The sequence below is a fragment of the Felis catus genome, chromosome D1, assembly GCF_018350175.1.
Source record: "Felis catus isolate Fca126 chromosome D1, F.catus_Fca126_mat1.0, whole genome shotgun sequence".
Lineage (NCBI taxonomy): Eukaryota > Metazoa > Chordata > Mammalia > Carnivora > Felidae > Felis > Felis catus.
Genome location: NC_058377.1, coordinates 49,116,029 through 49,134,233, shown reverse-complemented (window position 1 = coordinate 49,134,233; position 18,205 = coordinate 49,116,029). Strand labels below are relative to the sequence as shown.

The window sequence follows — 18,205 nt, the reverse complement described above, 5'->3', positions numbered from 1 at the left end:
GCCACCTCTCTGCTTATTTCCCTTTGATTCCATTCTGAGAATTTCCTTAGAGCATAACCACTATGCAAGCAAAATTAGATAGATCTGGGGAACAGATTTTTCTAAGATCACTGAGGACCAAGTATGGTTCTTTTCCTTTCTTCTTCTTTTCCCCCCCTCTCCTCATGAAAGAAATGTCACATCTGCTGTCATGGCAACCAAAAAGAGCTGAAGATAGCATGTAGAACTCTCAAATACGGTAGAAAAATCTGAATTACTTGCAACACAGCTCTGTCTTCCATGAACTCTGTACCCAAGTAATGGAATAGGAGGAGAGTTTCTCCGTCTAAGTTCCCAGAATGACTCATTTCCACCTTGACTATCTGCATCTTCCCTACTGAAGACTTTGGCAAAGCTCTACCCAGGTGAAAGGGGGTTGAGAGAGGGCAGAGGTCCACTTCTGACACTGTCACTTCTCTGGCTGGGTGGTGTGACATAAATTAATTAACACTTATGAGCCACAGGTTTTTGTAATGCAAAATTAGTCCAATAACTACTTTCAGACAGAGCTGCTATAAGCATTAATAAGACAGATGAGGCAGCCAGCTCACGGTGAGTGCACTGTAGCAGCGTGTAGCAGAGCGGTTAAGAATAGACTCAGGGGTCACATGGTCACGGTCATTTCCTGATTCTATTGCTTCTTACCAGTTATATAGCTGGTTTTCTGCATAAGCTACTTAACCTTTCTGAGGCCTCAGATTTCTCATACATAACAGTTATGATGACAACAGCAATGGTAACAGTACCCCCATCATAAAATTGTTGCATGGATGGAATGTCACGTAAGGTAATACATGTGAAATAGAGCACGCACAGCAATGCCTGGCACATAGTGACAATCATCAAGTTTCAACTGTTATTATTTTCTTCGCTGTCCCCTTTGAGTGGATATCCATAAAAATCCTTTCTATAGATTCTACTCTCGGTTAACATAGTAAGCTTGAGACTGCTATCCTTAAAAAAAATTTTTTTTTAATGTTTATTTATTATTGAGAGACAGAGAGAGACAGAGCGTGAGCAGGGGAGGGGCAGAGAGAGAGGGAGACACAGAATCTGAAGCAGGTCCCAGGCTCTGAGCTGTCAGCACAGAGCCCAACATGGGGCTTGAACTCACAAACCGTGAGATCATGACCTCAGCCGAAATTGGACACTTAACTGACTGAGCCACCCAGGCACCCCAAGATTTCTATCCTTAAAAAGACCTTCTTACAAGGGTGGCTCATGGTTGACATCTGGGAAATTAGATTTTGGTTCTATTTCCCATTAAGAATGGCTCACCATGCCTAAACTGTGTATAAACAACATTTAAGGTGAACATTTGTTTTTCTTCTGTGAATCTGGAATTGTGGTATGTGCCAGGCAGAAGGTGACTACATGACCAGTCCCCCATATAAACCCTGGACCGTGAGGGGCGCCTGGTTGGCTCAGTCAGTTAAGCGTCTGACCTCAGCTCATGTCATGATCTCACGGTTCATGAGTTTGAGCCCTGCATCAGACTCTGCTGTCAGCACAGAGCACACTTTGGATCTGGATCCTCTGTCTCCTTCTCTCTCTGCCCCTCGCACCCTTCTCTCTCTCTCTCTCTCTCTCTCCCTCTCTCTTTCTCTCACATACATACACACACACACTCTCTCTCTCTCTCTCTCTCTCACTCTCAAAAATAAACAAACATAAAAAAAGATAATAAAAATAAAACAACAACCCCCCCCCCCCCACCAAACTTTGAGTCTTTAATAAGCTTCCTTGTAGACAACATTTATACCTGCTGTCACAATTTGTTGCTGGAGGAATTAGGCATGTCCCATGTGACTCCACTGGGAGAAGGCTCTTGGAAGCTTGCGCCCAGTTTCCTCTGGATTTTGTCCCAAGCTCCTTTCCCTTTGCTGATTTTGCTTTGTGTCCTTTTCTGTAATAAATCATAGTCCTGAGTATGTCTATGCTGAGTTCTGTGAGCCTTCCCAGTGAATCATCGACCCTGGGAGTTTTCTTGAGGGTCCCCAACACTCTATAGATTGTAAATCATTTTCATATACACTACCTCATCTGTGACTCAATCCATTCTGATAAAGAATTTATGATGGATACAGCATTATCCCCTTTTTACAGATGGAGGATAGACTAACCTCAGCATACATGGCTTAGGGTCAGCAACTTCAGGCTGCAGCTTGGGTCTCCTGACCCAGAGTCCTGCTACAATGCTCTTCAACTTGTTCTCCATGACCCCCTCCCCCGAAACCTGAGAGGTGGTGACAAGGTGGCAAGGATAATAACCATGATGGCTACCACTCCTTATGCTCATATTAGGTGCCCTGGCACTTTGTATCCATTGTCTTATTTGACATCATAACAACCTGAAGGTAAAAATTAGTATCCTCATTTTACAGATGAGGAAAGGAAGCTCAGGATGGTAGGGCACCTGCCCAAGGTCACATGTACACATGTGGTGGAGACTGCACCTAGAATATGGTCTGTCTGGCTCCAAAATCCATGTTCTTGGACATTTAATTGTGAGGCTCAGTTTTCCAGCCTGTTATCCTCTGGTCTTGCTCACAATTTAGCAGTACCAGGAGTTTTTATCCTCCCTTCAGGGCTGACCATCCTCTCCCACCCTCCCCCCAAATCCCCAAAGCTCCCTTACTGATCACTTCTTGTCCCAGTATTTTTTAAAACAAATTTTAAATGTTTTATTTATTTTTGAGAGAGCACAAGTGAGGGAGGGACAGTGAGAGGGGGACAGAGGATCCAGGGCGGGCTCTGCACTGACAACATCGAGTGATTTGGGACTCGAATTGCAAGACCATGACCTGAGCCTAAGCTGGACGCTCAGCTGATAGGTGTCCCTATCACAGTGTTTTTTTTTTTTTTTAGTCCTAAGGGTCTTTGAACCTCTGGTTTAGCACCAGGCTCTTTATGGATGTCAAGCCATCAGGAAAACTGGCAGGTGGCTGCCAAGAAGGCAGGCTCTAGGGTGAGACTGCTTGGGTTTGCAACTTTTTGACCATGTGAATTTTAAGCAAGTTACTTGGCTTCTCTGGGCTCCAAGTTTTCTTAACTGTAAAACCGGCACATAATAACAGCACCTACCCCAAAGGGATGTGGTGAGGATTAAGTAAAATAATATATGGAAAGTACTGTAACAGCAGCCTGGCACTAGTGATTGCTCAATAAATGGTAGTTACTATTACTCTTATAATTGTTTTTCTGAAAAATGTGCTGGCCTTGACTCAGGGAATCTGCTGGGACTGTGGCCCTTAGTAGCTGTCTTGTGGACTGTGTACAAAAAACATCTAAAATATCTCTCCAACCTCAGAGTCCAGTTCAGCACTGGGCACAGAGTAGACCCTCAGTGTCAGTCCATGAAAATGTTTCAGATGAACTTTGAAAGCCCCGCTTCTCTCAAGCCTGTGTCCTCATGTGTAAGGGAGGGGAGTAGAGACTGTTCTGGTGGTCCTCACCGGGCCAGACATTCAATCTACTGTGCTCTGTTCTAATTCCCAAGAATCCTGGAGGGAAGGTTTCCCACTCCTGCCTTCAGCCATAGGTATCCTCGCAGAAGGGGCTCACAACACGTTCTTCCCGAGTTCTGTTTATCTCAGACAATCTGCCGCTCTAGGATTACATGGATTTCAGACTTGTCAGGCCCCTGAAAACAAGCAGCTGATACATTTCAGTGGCTTCTGGCTCCTTTGGATATTAATGGATCTTCATGTCTGGGGAAAATGTTACAGTGCCCCATCACCTAATTTAAAAAGCGGTAAGCTGTTTTTAATTTGTTTTATGTGCTAATTCATCAGAGCAACTTTTATAAAATGCCATTAAGACTCACACTTTCCACCCAGGGTGCTTTTAACAAGTCCATTAGACTAGTAGAATTAGACAGAAATAATGCAATGACTCTCCCATCCCTCCTGCCCCTCCTGCATTTCACCACGCGGTGGCCCTTTGCCAACTGGGGAAGTCTAATAAGGGAAGTGAAGAGCTGCTCGTTCTCATGGCTGTGTCACATGACTGAGACACCTGACAATTGATGGAATTTGTGCTTCTTAAGTGGCCTACAACGTGTGAAAGACTATATTTTTACCTCATCCAATGTACTGGCCAGGCAAGGCAGCATCTGGATTATATGCCAAGCTTTGGAGAGAGAAGAGACCTAGGTTATGTCCCAACTCTGCCATTCCTGCTTGTGAATTTGGGGCATGTTACTTAACTTCCTAGATGATCTCTTCACCAGAGATCATCATTCCATCAACTATGAAATGCAGAGAATGATGGTTTTAAGTCAAAAGATTGTTATGAAGATATCACTCTAGGGTGACGCATGAGAAATGCCCAACACACACACAGAATGAGTTCCACTTTGTTATTATTCTGACAACAATTTTGCCAGGTAAGCCTTTTTTATCTCATAAAGGAAATGAGACCCAAGGAGCTGAAATGAAAAAAAGCTAATAAGTAGCAGAACCAGGATTCAAATATAGATAGATGTGTCTGAATCACAAGCCCATGCTCCTGACTGTAGAATTCAGCCTGGAATTCCTGATAAGGAATGTTGTCCTTAGACCTCATCTCCAGAGATTTCATGATTTGGTGATTGCATTTATAATGATACCATGGACTAGACATGAGGGGAGAGGCATGAGTAGTTTACTGAGTGCACAGTTAGTTCTCACAACTGCCTCATGGATTAGCCTTGTACTGCAGATGAGGAAATATAGACTTAAGCAATATGCCCAGTGACACACCAGCTAGCAAGTGATAGAACAGGACTGAATTCAAGACCTGTTTGCCTCCATCATTTATGTTATTAAAAGCAAGTTGCCATATTTCAAAGCCTTGAACTAAAGCCTAATTACCAGTTGAAAAATCCAAAACCAAAAACCAAAAACACCCCCAAAAACCTAACCCTCCCACCCCCAAAAAACCCTGTCTGACTCTAAGGCTTGTGGACTTGCTACACCAACCCACGTGTTGTTTTTGCAAGGAACCCTCTCCAATCAAAACCACCCGTATTTTCTATTGGGCTTAGACTGCAGTAATATTTAATAATCATGGATCATAAGAGCACATGTGTTCTCTGTGTTGTTCAGAGGACTGAATTTTGGCTGACCCACTTTAAGGCTGGTATAGCAAAGAATCACAAGGGTGAAGAGAACCCCCAGGACCATGCCAGTAAGAACTGGAAAAATTACTTGATGTGTCTTGTGGTTATCGAAAATATGGTAGGGAAAATAATTCCCTAACCCCTTCTTTGCAAGGATGTCCACACCTCAATCCCCAGAGCCTGCGAATATGTTACCTTATGTGGCAAAAGGGATTTGCAGATATTATCAAAGTTAAAGGTCTTAATATGGGGAGAGTATCCTTGATTATCTGGGTGAGCCCAATCCAATCACACAAGTCCTTAAAAGTAGAAGAGAAGGCAGAAGAATAGGTCAGAGAGCTGTGACATGAGGGGTACATGACTGCCATTACTAGATTCGAAGATGGAGGAAGGTAATTTGTCATAGTAGCAGTAGAAAACTAATAACAGAGGACAAGGAAGAAGATGGTTTACTAGAAGGCAGGTAGAAGGCAAAGGCTACCAGTTTGATGATCCTGTTGAAGATTCTTTGAAATAAAAACAACTACTCAACAACTATAATAACAGCCCACTAAATGCCTATTATTGGCCAGCCATGTGCAAACTACCTTTGTTTTACATAATTTTATCTTACTGAATCCATGTAAATAGCTTATAATAGAAGTATGATGATTTCTACTTTGCAGATAAAAAACGTAAGGCTTTGATTTGTTAACACTTATACTTTATCCAATTATCACAAAAACCCTATGAGATCAATACTATTGTTCTTATGTTCAAATAAGGAGACTGAGGCACAGAAGGGCAGCCTTTTATTTCTCTGAGGTTGTAAAGCACTCTGCTTGCACCTCTCTTGGGAAGCCTACAATGTCCAGTCTTGAATGGGAATGTGTTTTACCTCCTTTATTGGATTAAAAGCTACTGAAGGTCAGAGGCTCCCAGGTACAGCTTCTGCACAGAGTCTTTGTAGATGCTTTATAAATGAACAAATTGAGGTGCCTGGGTGGTTCAGTTGGTTAAGTGTCTGACTTTGGCCCAGGTCATGGTTTCCTGGCTCGTGAATGAGCCCCACGTCAGGCTCTGTGTTGACAGCTCAGAGACTGGAGCCCACTTCGGATTCCATGTCTCCTTCTCGCTCTGCTCTCCCCAACTTGTGCACACATGCTCTCTCTCTCTCTCTCTCACAAAAATAAATAAACTTAAAAAAAATAATTGAACAAATCAACCAGTAGGTTACTTCCTTCTGTGCTGTGAACTTGTTTGGGCTACAGAAGACTTTGTTTCCATGACAAATTTAAGACCCACGAAGTGGAGTGCTTTGACCCAATTTCCTTAGTCTTCTGAAGTTGAGGCTTCTGCTTGATTAGAGGAGACTTGGTTCTCACCTCTCTGTGCAGCAGGAGAACGAACAAGAGCAGCGAAAGATAAAGCCTGCTCTCTGCTGCATCCCACTGCGCCTGACTTAAGTGGATGTGTTCCGTTGTTGATGTAAGCAGCTGAGGATAGTGTAAAAAGTGTAGACATTGGAGTAAAAAGACACACTCAAGTGAGTCCACCTCTTTCTAGCTGAGTGTCTCTGAGAAAATCTGTGGATCAATCTGAGCCTTTGTTTATCAATGAATGGGTTTAATCTTTCCTAGGTCTCAGCATATTTGGAGAGATTGAATGAGACAACATAGGAAAAGACTTTAGCACACTAACTGCCAACCAGTAGTTCCTTTACTTCACCCCTTCCCTACTATAAAAATGAGAGAGTTATTTCTACAAGTATTGGCAGGAGATGATAATATGGTGTTTTTAAAATACAATATAAAAATACACATATAGTAAACTTTCTCAAAACATTTTCCCACTGGGGGAATGTGGGAAAGGGATCTGCACTGGGAGCAGAGGGATCTGTACTTTAGGTGCTATCATTTTTTAAATTCAGCCATTTCCAATAGTTTTTCCTTCTTTTTATTTTTTTAAAGTTTATTTATTTATTTTGAGAGAGAGAGTATTCATGAGGGAGGGGCAGAGAGAGAGAGTAGGAAAGAGAGAATCCCAAGCAGGCTCCGCACTGTGAGCACAGAGCCTCAGTTGGGGCTTGAACCCACGAACAGTGAGATCATTACCTGAGCTAAAATCAAGAGTTGGATGCTTAACCAATTGAGCTACCAGATGCCCCTAGTTTTTCCTTCTTAAAAGCATTCATTTGCCCATTCACGAATCTAATAAATGTTTCAAAAATAGAGATGGCACCCTGCAAGTAGATAGAAGCTTGGATGGAATTAGGAAAGCAGGACTCTGGTTCTGGCTTCAACATAATCTCACTGTATGATCTTGTGTAAATTTCTTTATCTCTTTGGGCTCCAGCTTCTATGTAATCAACAGGCCAAAAGCACTTCTTGAAGCACGTTTCAGCTATTATATTCTATGCCTTTGTCTAGCAAGGCACTGTTGGGGACTCAGGTTAACCTTCCACGTGGCTGGGGGCACCTGAGTGGTTCAGTCAGTTAAGTGTTCGACTCTTGATTTTGGCTCAGTTCATGACCTCACAGTTTGTGAGTTCGAGCCCTGTGTTGGGCTCTGCTCTGACAGCATGGAATTTGCTTGGGATTCTCTCTCTCCCTCTCTCTCTGCCCCTCCCTGGCTCATTCTCTCTCTCTCTCTCTCTCTCTCTCTCTCTCTCTCTCAAAATAAATAAATTAACATTAAAAAAAATCTTTCCATGTGGCTGATAGTATGTGTGTCTCCGAGGATTGTGTTTGCTTTGTGAAAATCCCTACTCTGTGTCATCTCCTCCACCAATCCTAGAACCTCTTTTCCCCTCCCTACACCCTCACTGGGAGTTAAACACCCCTCTCATATGCTCTTATATCACATTGTATTGTGACTTTTAATCTTTGCAAATTCTAATTTGTATATGCATGGGGGGAAGGAGAGGCTCATATTCATCCTATCCCCAGGGTCTACCACAAAGCAGATGTCCAATAAAAGTTATTTTTTGTTATTAAATTTGTCACTTATTCTTCTCATAGGGCAATTCCTGGAATTCAGTTGTTTACATTCTTTCCTAGAAGGCAGGGACAATTGGCAACAATAGGTAAGAAAAGCCTGTGCAGCATCTGGCATTGGGCTCCCTATCTTTCTTAGGACGATGAAGATCTGTGCAATTTTCCTGTCTCTCAAGTCAGAACACGTTCTCTCAGGGAAGAAGGCAACACACAGCTCTGTATAGACTACTTTTCATGTCTCCTCGAGGAGCCATAACATACATACCCCTGTGGATCAGTCATCATATCCAGACCGACTGAAGTCTACTGTGGCCACTTAATTTCCCATCTATTTCAATAATGAATTAATTGTCCATAGTGAAAAGGGTGGCTGAATCCACCAGTGGAACAGTTTTAGTGGATAACACATTAGCTTCTGTCAGTCCTTGCCAAGAGAGCACTAAGACGCTGTCTTTGAGTGATTACTGAACACAGTAGGACTTACAATGTGCCAGGCACTGCTCTAGGTATTTATTATCCATGATTCATAGATACTCCTTAAAGTGCAGGCATTATTCCATTTTATAGAAGGGTAAACATGCACTGTGGTATCACATGGGTTATGCCATGTGATCATTAATAACCTTATAAGGCAGGTTTGTCCTCTGGAAAGATACTCTTCTCGGGGTGCCTGAGTGTCTCAGTTGGTTAAGCATCCAACTGTTGATTTTGCCTCAGGTCATGAACTCATAGTTCGTGAGACGGAGCCGCATCAGGCTCTGAGCTGACAGCGTGGAGGCTGCTTGGGATTCTTTCTCTCCTTCTCTCTCCGTCCACCCCCCTAACATATAAATAAATAAATAAATAAACAAACTTAAAACAAACAAAAAGATGCTGTTCTTATCATGCCAGACTGTTTCCTTCTATGTTTGGAGGATATTGGGAAACTGTCAATTTCTACTGTACCCAATGGGTCAGGCAGTCACTGTCATGACTGGAGATGGAATTAATTGGGCACCAATGAGAGGTCCTTACAGCCTGGTCCTCTCCACAGTTGTGGCAATTTGATGATAATCAGGGAAGAAGCATTACTTCCAGGGGCAACAACTCTCTCTCTCTCAGTCTCTCCTGAGTCATCAGTGCTCTCCATGCCTTAGGGACACAGTGTGAGCATACTTCCTGTGTCCGGAGGCCACTGTGTTGATCATTTCAGACAAGTAATCATTAGAAGCTCCAGGGACGGGTCCCACTCCAGCCTGCTTTCTCTCTCAGGGTGTCCTAGCAATCTGTCAGGTTGGTTTACATGGCAGTCCCAACTGACAGGACCTCATCTGAGGGAAGCAGAGGCAAGTCTGAACCTGCCCAAAGGCAGGGCTCCACAGACCATGGCGGATGGTACTTCAGATTTCAGGGTTGAGTGAGGCTGTAAAAATTAGTCATCTTAAAACCATTGTCTTTTCCCCCAAATGCCATCAGCCAGCTACTCGGAAATTGAAATATGGGAAAGGGAACATGGCCAGGATGAATAGCCCAGGCTTTATGACAGTTCTGAAAGCTTTTATGTTCTGGCCTTGTTTATCAGTCAATCAAAATATATTAATCAAGATATTACATAAAGGCTGACAGAGCCCTGACTGCAGCCTTTTGTTTCTGATCCAAGCTAAAAATGTATATCAGTCGGATAGTCTTGGGTTCAAAGAGTAGCTCTGCCATTTAACCAGCTGTGTGATTTTCATCTCTGTCCCTGGGTCTCCAAAGATGCAAAAGGAGGGATAAGATCCCTGTCCAATAGAGTCCTTATGAGAATTACACATATAAGACATTTTAGAACCTAGTAGGCTCTCAATATTTGTTAACTGAGCCTAAAGTCTAAATTCCTTTCCTGTAAATTCCATCCCTTTTTTTCTAGTGTTGCTCACTAGAGCACAAAGCAAGCCTACCTCTGCTTTCCAATAACACTTTAAGTATTTACTGACTGACAAGTAAGATCAGTTGGCTTGCCACCTGGTTTAGAAGAGATATTGGAAAAAGTTCATTTCTCTCATGAGCATATGGAAAAGGGGAGAAAGACATCCAAGAACATTTGACATGACTACTCCAAATCCTTAGTGGTAGTGTATCAGGGTTGGTAATGAAATTCATATATCACGAAACCAGACGTTTGGACAAACTTCTGAGCTCACTTTTTTGTCTACCAGTTTTCAGAAAACTGGATGGGAACAACAGGCCTGGGTTGAGGGAAAGGATGACCCAGAATTAGGGAAAAAGTCACCTCAAAATCTCTCCTATGTCCATAAATGCTCCCATTATCACTTTTTGAATGAGGACACATAAGATAGAAGATGGTTCCATTCTCATCCAGGTAAAAATACTGAGTTCAGGATGTAATTTAACTTCCACTTATGGATATGAGATAATAGTCATTTAATGCACTATCATTTACAGGGTGCCTCCTATATGCCAATCACTGTGTTATTTGCTGAAGACTCAGCAATGAACAAGGGGCTTGCTTCCTGTTCTTACGGATCTTAATGGTGGGTTGAGAATAGAGGTAAGGGCATATTTATTCAGCTACTCACACATTCATTTATTCATTCAGCAAATATTTATCAAGCATGTACCAATGATGATATTAGGAGCTTGGGGTCTATCAGTGAATGAAAACAGACAAAAATTCTGCCTTCATGGAACTTATATTTTCATGAGAGGCCATGGAAATCACCACACAGCATAACAGGAGTTGATACTTGCTATGGAAAAGGTTAAAAAATAGGGCAGAGTAAGGGGTATCAGGATTTTTAGACAGGGTAGAACTGTGGTAGTGGTGAAGGTTGCATTTTTTGGGTGGGTGGGGGTGATCAAGGTAGGACTCACTGAAAGACAGGTGAGGCAAGGCTTGAAGGAGGTGAGGGAGTTAGTCATGAAGATATGTGAGGACAGTGTTTTAAGAAGAGGGAAAAGTCAGTGCAAAGAACCCAAATATAGTTAGAAGTCAGTGCAATATATGCTATCATATGAATTAGTATGGGAGGCTACAGGATCATAGAGCAGGAACCCCCATCAGGTGCTCAGAAAGATGCTGATGAATGGATAGTTCTCCCAGATCTACTAGCCTAGAGGCAGCAGCACACCTACCCACCCCACCCAACTGAGCAGGTGTGTCCTTCAGGCATTCTCCTATGGGAACCTCATCTCTAACAACAGTCATCTCACACCTTGGGGATTCTGCTTCTTCCCTCAGTGTTTCCTGCTTCCTGCCTCTCTTTGGAAGCAGGAATGTGAGCGGGGCCATGGAAAACCTTCCCTTCTCTCAGATGCTCTATCACAACTCACACCATGCAGGGGGAGTTTTTCAGCCAAGAATTTTTCTTAACATTGTTTAAAAAGTCAAAGCACTAACTAGATAGAAACAAGTATTTTGTAAATTTCAATCCTTTCTATGAAACGCATAACTTTCTCTGCAACCCCTGTCTGAGTCTATCCAGAGATAGGCTGAGCCTATTCCTTCTCTGTGCCAGGTTGCTACCTCATACAAGGTCTTGTGTTTGCACTCAGCAGGCTACATTTTAGTTGGTTTGCTGCGGATCTGTTTTCTCTTCTAGACTTCTCAGTTCCTGAGGGTTAGGACAGAGTCTCATTCATCTGTGTATCTCTCGAACGGAGCATGGAGCAGGAGGTGCTCACAACACAAGGCTAAATGGAATTGAACTGAATTCAGAACCCACACTGTGTGACCTTGGGAACATTACTTCATCTCTTCAAGTCTCTTTTGGTTACCTCATCTGTAAAATGGGATTAAAAATACTATATTTTATCAATTTTAAGATGTACCTTTTTTCATTTCCATCTCTCTACAGTTAGGATGCATTGTATCTTACCATCAGCGCCATCTCATAATTTAATTGACAATATCTCTCCTTTCTTGGGATGTGCAGAGTGCATCTTACAATCAATGACAACTTAGATTCACTGGAAAGTGTAGGAACTGTCTCACAGGCTCTTGTGAGGATTAATGAATTATGGATTAAAAAGCCCTCAGATCAGATCATGTGCTGCTCTTATTGTCATACATTATGGGTCACATAGGGTCATCCCAACTTTTACTCTCCTGTACACATTTTTCTTTTAAATAACCCCCTGTAGTATCCTCTGTTCAGTGACTGTTCAGAAAGTGCTGACAGGCCAAATGCTGGGCTGTAACCTGACTTGCTTACGGAGAGTTCTGTTCAGCATTTTTGCTTAGTTGAATGATGTGCCTGTAGGAAATGCCCCAGCTCTTGTGAGTAGTTTAGGAATTTAGGGAAAGAAGATGGAACTAATGACATCCAGAATATTAACGTCTATGCTTTTAGTCTTTATAGTTTCTGTGAATATTAGTAGCAATAGCACAACTGTTTAGTGCTAATGTTTTCAAGCTGGGGCATTTTCTGTATGCCTAGTATAAGTCCATCCATTCATTCATAGTCTATTGAACACCTACTACATGCCAGGTAACAGGACAATGGGAAACTTCCCAGCTCTGTCATTTACTTGTGCTGTGGCTATAGGCAATGTTTAAATTTTGTTTCTTATGAACAGATTCTTGTGTAAATTAAAGACTAATTCCTGCCTCCTATGAACTGAATGTTTGTGTCCCCACAGAATTCATATGTTGAAACCTTATCATGGAATGTGGGGCCTCTGGGAGGTAATTAGGATTGGGTGTGGTCATGAAGGTGGATTAGTGCCCTTAAGAATCATAAAAGAGTTTGCTTTTTCTTGCTCTCTACCATGGGAGGGTACACTGCCATGGGAGGGTACACTGCCATGGGAGGGTACAATGGCAGTCTGGAACCTGGAAGAGGGTTCACCCCAGAACCCTACCTGGATCTCAGACATCTAGTGTCCAGAACCATGAGAAATAATTTCTGGTGTTTATAAGCCACCCAATCCATGGTTGTAGCAGCTTGAACTGATTAAAATACTGCCTAATAGACATTGTTGAGATTAAATGAGGTAACACATTTAAAACTCCTGCAACATGGTGCCTGCTGAATAGAGACATGGAAAGCTGCAAGAATAATATGTACTGGCAATGAAAACTATGTTATAACTCAACTTTCATGGAGTGCAGGAATTAATTAGTCTCAATTTGCCTTTATATTAATATTGATCTATCTGTTTAACATTTATGTGGCTCTTACTAAGTGCCAGACCTGTTGCTAGTGTTCTATTGGCAGTAAGCGCTGGGGGAGCTTGGTGTAGAGATATTTTCATGGGCTGGAGTGATGGGCAATGGGCCTTGCTCTCCCTACTGCTGCTGGCATTCCACTTGGTAAATTGATCAGATAGTCTTGTGGGACTGCTCTAAGGCAGCCAGTACATAAAACTTTTAAGTGTCTGAAACCATGCATTCATTCTTTTAGTCATAGTTAATGGGTGCCTATTGTGTGCCAAGGTATTATACTAGGTATTGTTATTATAGTGATAAACTAAGAAAAACAAGGTCACTTTTGGAATTTAGAGGAAAGACAAATATAGAAGAAATAATTACCAGTATGACACATCTTAAAAAGCACATGGGAAAATAACCCATCAGAGTATGTGGTGGAGAGAAATAGAACATACCCTGGAGAGAATGAGTTAGGGAGGCTTCCAGAAGGAGGTGCTGTCTAATCTAAGACCTGCAAGATGAGCAGATATAGTCAGAGAAGATTTATATGCAGAGGCTCTGAAGGAGGAAATAGCAGGCAGTGAATCTGAAGGAAGACCAATGTCCTGGATGGGCCAAGATGAGACCAGAATGAAGGAGAGGATAGTCCTGGAGGATCCTGCAGGCTTATGAAACACACTTTCTTCTCCTCACAGCAACGGGAGGCCATTAGAGGATTTTATTTTATTTTATTTATTTATTTTTTTGAACGTTTATTTTTGGGACAGAGAGAGACAGAGCATGAACGGGGGAGGGGCAGAGAGAGAGGGAGACACAGAATCGGAAACAGGCTCCAGGCTCTGAGCCATCAGCCCAGAGCCCGACGCGGGGCTCGAACTCACGGACCGCGAGATCGTGACCTGGCTGAAGTCGGACGCTTAACCGACTGCGCCACCCAGGCGCCCCACATTAGAGGATTTTAAACAAGATAGTAAGATGATCAGATTTGCATTGAAAATATCTTTCTGGATATAAAGTAGAAAGTAGACTGGGCAAGAGCCAATGCTGAGACCCCAGATAGTGGGCTGTGGTAGTAATCCAAATGATGAGGACTTGACCAGGCTGGTGGTGGTGGGATAGACAGAAGTTCCAGATATTTCCTTTAGCCAGTGTCTCTCTCACCATAATCTTAAGCAATGCTTTCAAAGTTTTATTACCAGCCTTTTTTTTTTTTTATTACAAACCTTTTTTTTTTCTTTAGAGGAAAGCTTCTAAAAACATAGCAAATATCTGATTGAAAACAGAGAGGAAAACTGGAACTTTTGGCCTCTCTTCCACTCCAAATGTGCAGTAGCCCAAAGGCCCCTAAGAGGAACCCTGGGGCTCCTTAATTCAGAGCATGAGTACCTTCAATTCAATGAGTACCTAGTACATTAGTTACCAAGCACTTTAAAGTGAAGAAACTTCTTTCTTACTGATGTCATGACACCCCCAAACCCACTTCCAATTCCCACAGGTGTCCATTCAGTTTCAAAATGAAATCTTGACATAAATTCTTCTTGGAATATTTTGGGAGAATTCAGCAAAAGCCTCTTTGAGATAACTAGAGATATACCATGGTATTCTGAACTCCAATTACAGAACTCTACAGGATGGAATTGTGATTAGTTCTGTCAAAGAGTAAATAGCACCACTCAACAGCAGTCATTTCTATAGATATTTTTTGCACATGTTTTGAGGAAAAGACTCCTTTCTGTTCTCAGAGTTTGTTTATACCGACAAGCAGGGCATAGTTCCTTAGAAGAAGAGAAATTTTCTTGTTAGAATGTCAACACATTCATAAAGAACAAGAGAAAGCTCCCCAGAGGAAGTCAGCAGCCCACCCAGTGAAGTATGTGTATGGGATGAGAACACTTTGATGGGCAGAGAAACATTTCTTTTAATGAGAGGAGGAAGGAATGAGAAATTGCTGCTTGATACCATTTTTGCATATTAGCCATGGCTGGGGTTTGATAAAGAAGGAAGTGGGAATCCAACTTGAAGTTGGTCAATCAGGCCTGACAGAAGTATGTAAATTGGGCAGGAAAGCATGAGAGGAACTTGGACATGATAGTTATTCCTAGACCAGTGGGCATCCAGTGGAAGGCCAGCTGAGATGATGCTGGGGAAGATGTTGGATGAGGAACTAGAGGTGAGAAGCATGTAGACTGACCCTTGGATATTGGCCCACAGTAAGGTCCACAGCTCCAATCAGTAGCCCATAAGTGAAGCCATGACTGCCCTTTCCCTTCCCACAGTCCCATTTTCAGCAATCATAACATTGTCTGGGAGCCATCTTGGGAATAGCCTCTGTCCTTTATTTGTTCTCGATGCACTCTCTCTTCTCATCTAGGTCCTGTTATTTATTAAAATGCTTCTTCAATGCCCTAAGTATTGTGCTCAGTGCTGAAGATAAAAGATGAGCAAGTTATAGTATCTCTGCCCTCACACAAATGTGTGTCTAGTAGGTGAGACAATAATGTAAGTAAATCAATTATATTTAGTTTATTAAATGCAAGAGAAATATTACAATCTATAGAGGAAAGCAAGGGCTGCCCATTCTAAATGGCATGACAGTCTCCCATAACGACCCACTTCTACTGGACAGGCCAGGTCTTGTGCTCTGCAGGATCACAAGCAGCTTCTGATAATTGCCAGGGGTTAAGCCACAGACAAAAGGAAAGGTTTTGTAATCCAAGTTATGGGCAACAACTTTTAAAGCTGGAATTCCATTTGTCTTTAGGAAATTTCTATCACCTCTGATTTCAACAGGGTTGGTTATTTGATATAAGTTTCAAAGAAATATTAATCCTCTAGATTCTGCATCATGGCCATACATTCTTGTGTTGAATCAAAGGTTAGAAACGATAAACAAAATCTTCAAACAGGCTTATGTATTTCATCATTGAGTTTTAGGCATAACAGCAACTGGAAGTGGAATAATTAGGTAAGATGAATGCTTGATTCCCGTCAAATTTGCCAAAAGAGAGCAGGTATTAGATTTTGAAAAAATGCCCTCCAGACTGGTAATTTGGGGTAGTGGGGAAAAGGATTTCCTGTTTTACAGATGGATGAACATCCTAAGGGAACCAACTTATGGTGAAGTTAATCTAAGTAGACTCTTTGGCAAGGAAGAGGCTCATTGCCTAGGACAGATTTAGATCAATTCTGGCAGGAAGGAATATCCACAGGGGCTGTTTCAATTTCATTTAATCAGTTAGAGAAGACGGAGTTACCTAACATCAACTGGGGAGGATATGGAATCTATAAAATAGGGAGAAAATATGTATTTGAGTGAGGTAATTTGTTTGATAATTCACAGCGATGTGGGCTTTATAATTTCACAGTAAAGTCGCACAGTTAATGATTTTTCTAAATTGGCTCTATGGTAGTCTCTCACTGCAAGGTTTCTCGCTGTGATCTATGATGTTTCTTTCCTGTCTCTCCTTTCATTGTTTTCAAAATGATATATTTAATAAATAACTCTTTGGATGGCTTTAAATAGTTTTCAGTAATAATGTTTTGATAAAACTGTTAGAAGTTTCTTTTTAATTTGTATTTTATTTTTGTCTTCTGTCAATCTTTTTTGACATACAACATAAAAATACCAGTTATGTATTTTTTCCCAGGTAAAGATGCCTTAGTCTGTCTATTATATGATAGTATGGGGTTCAAGAGAGGAGGGATTGAGAAAGGAAACTAATAGTTATTGAACACTTGCCATTGGTTAGCCGCTAGAGTAGATACTTTTCATATGTCGACATTGAATAATAACAGCACTGTGACTTTGTTATGAATCTCTCCATTTTATAAATTAAAAAAAGCAAAGTTCACAGATACTGACAATGGTTACCTAGCAAGTAAGTGGCAGAGTTAGGAATTGGACCCAGATCTGTCCATGTGGCTCTCCCTCCCACAGGCCTTCAGATCGAAGCACTGGCAGCCATTTGTAAGGAGATCTCTCCAAGTTCTACAGATAAAGGGTAATTTTGGTTTTCCTAAAAGGTGACAGCACTATTGTTTGTACTGTAGCTCAGCAGTAAGGGTTTCCTAGATGTACAGGTCTGTTTGTTAATTATTATTTTCAAGAATAACACACTGTGCTGACAGTTATTGACAAAGCACTTTCACATATGTCATTCAGTCCTTATGGGAGCCCTAAAGAATAAGCAATGTCATTCCCTTTGATTTACACAGAGACCCAGAGAAGATGATGAAGATGATAATATAAGTAGCTATCATTTACTGAATTACTACTAAGTACAAGGCAGAGTGTTAGGAACATGACGTAATTTAAAAAAACACACAGAAATTCTGCAAAGTTGGATGTAGTAGTTCCATTCCATAGATAATAAAACTGAGATTCTAAGAGTCGAAGTGAATTAATGGTCCTACAGCTAGAAACTGGTTGAGTCAATATTCAGACTAGGGTCTTCAGGCTGCATATCCTTGGCCCTCTCCTCTACCTCACAATGAACATGACAGCGGGGAGCATTTTTGGTACACTGAGACTCACTCCTTGTCAGCATTTTTCTTCACATAAATATCATGCATGGTTGACCCTGTGATGGCCCCAGGAGGCTGTCATTTATCCTTACCTATCTTGGTGAGTTGTTAGATGGTGAAGCTACTAGGAGAGACATTCAGTTTGCTGAGACCTCTGAAAGAAGCCTGAGCTAGAAACTGGCAATCACTACCAAGGCTATCACTATCATTATTTGAATAATGAGAAGAATGTTTAAAGAACAAGGCAAATTATGGGATTTAATTAGTTTATTTTTACTATTGTGCCAATAGAATTCTTTTACATTGTTTCTATGCAAATAAGCGCACAGCTTAGAACTATCTGTGCTTTCAGTATATTGAAAGAATAAATAAGGAAAACATGTTAGAGGACAACTTGGGGAGGTTTAAGTAGATTTTTCCCTTTCTCCAAAAACT

At 41.6% G+C, this 18,205-nt stretch overlaps 1 protein-coding gene across 27 annotated transcripts in view; it reads right to left on the bottom strand.

The window, feature by feature from the left end:
• The window catches only part of DLG2 (discs large MAGUK scaffold protein 2), a 2,054,427-nt gene that overhangs the window by 68,334 nt on the left and 1,967,888 nt on the right, over positions 1–18,205 (bottom strand). For 14 of the 27 annotated variants that reach the window (XM_023239374.2, XM_045039809.1, XM_045039811.1 and 11 more), the window contains one exon: positions 1,802–1,945. The exons of the other annotated variants lie outside the window; for them this stretch is intronic. In XM_023239374.2, the coding sequence (XP_023095142.1) occupies positions 1,802–1,945 (144 nt within the window). The remainder of the gene's footprint in view (positions 1–1,801; positions 1,946–18,205) is intronic. 27 annotated transcript variants of the gene reach the window in all.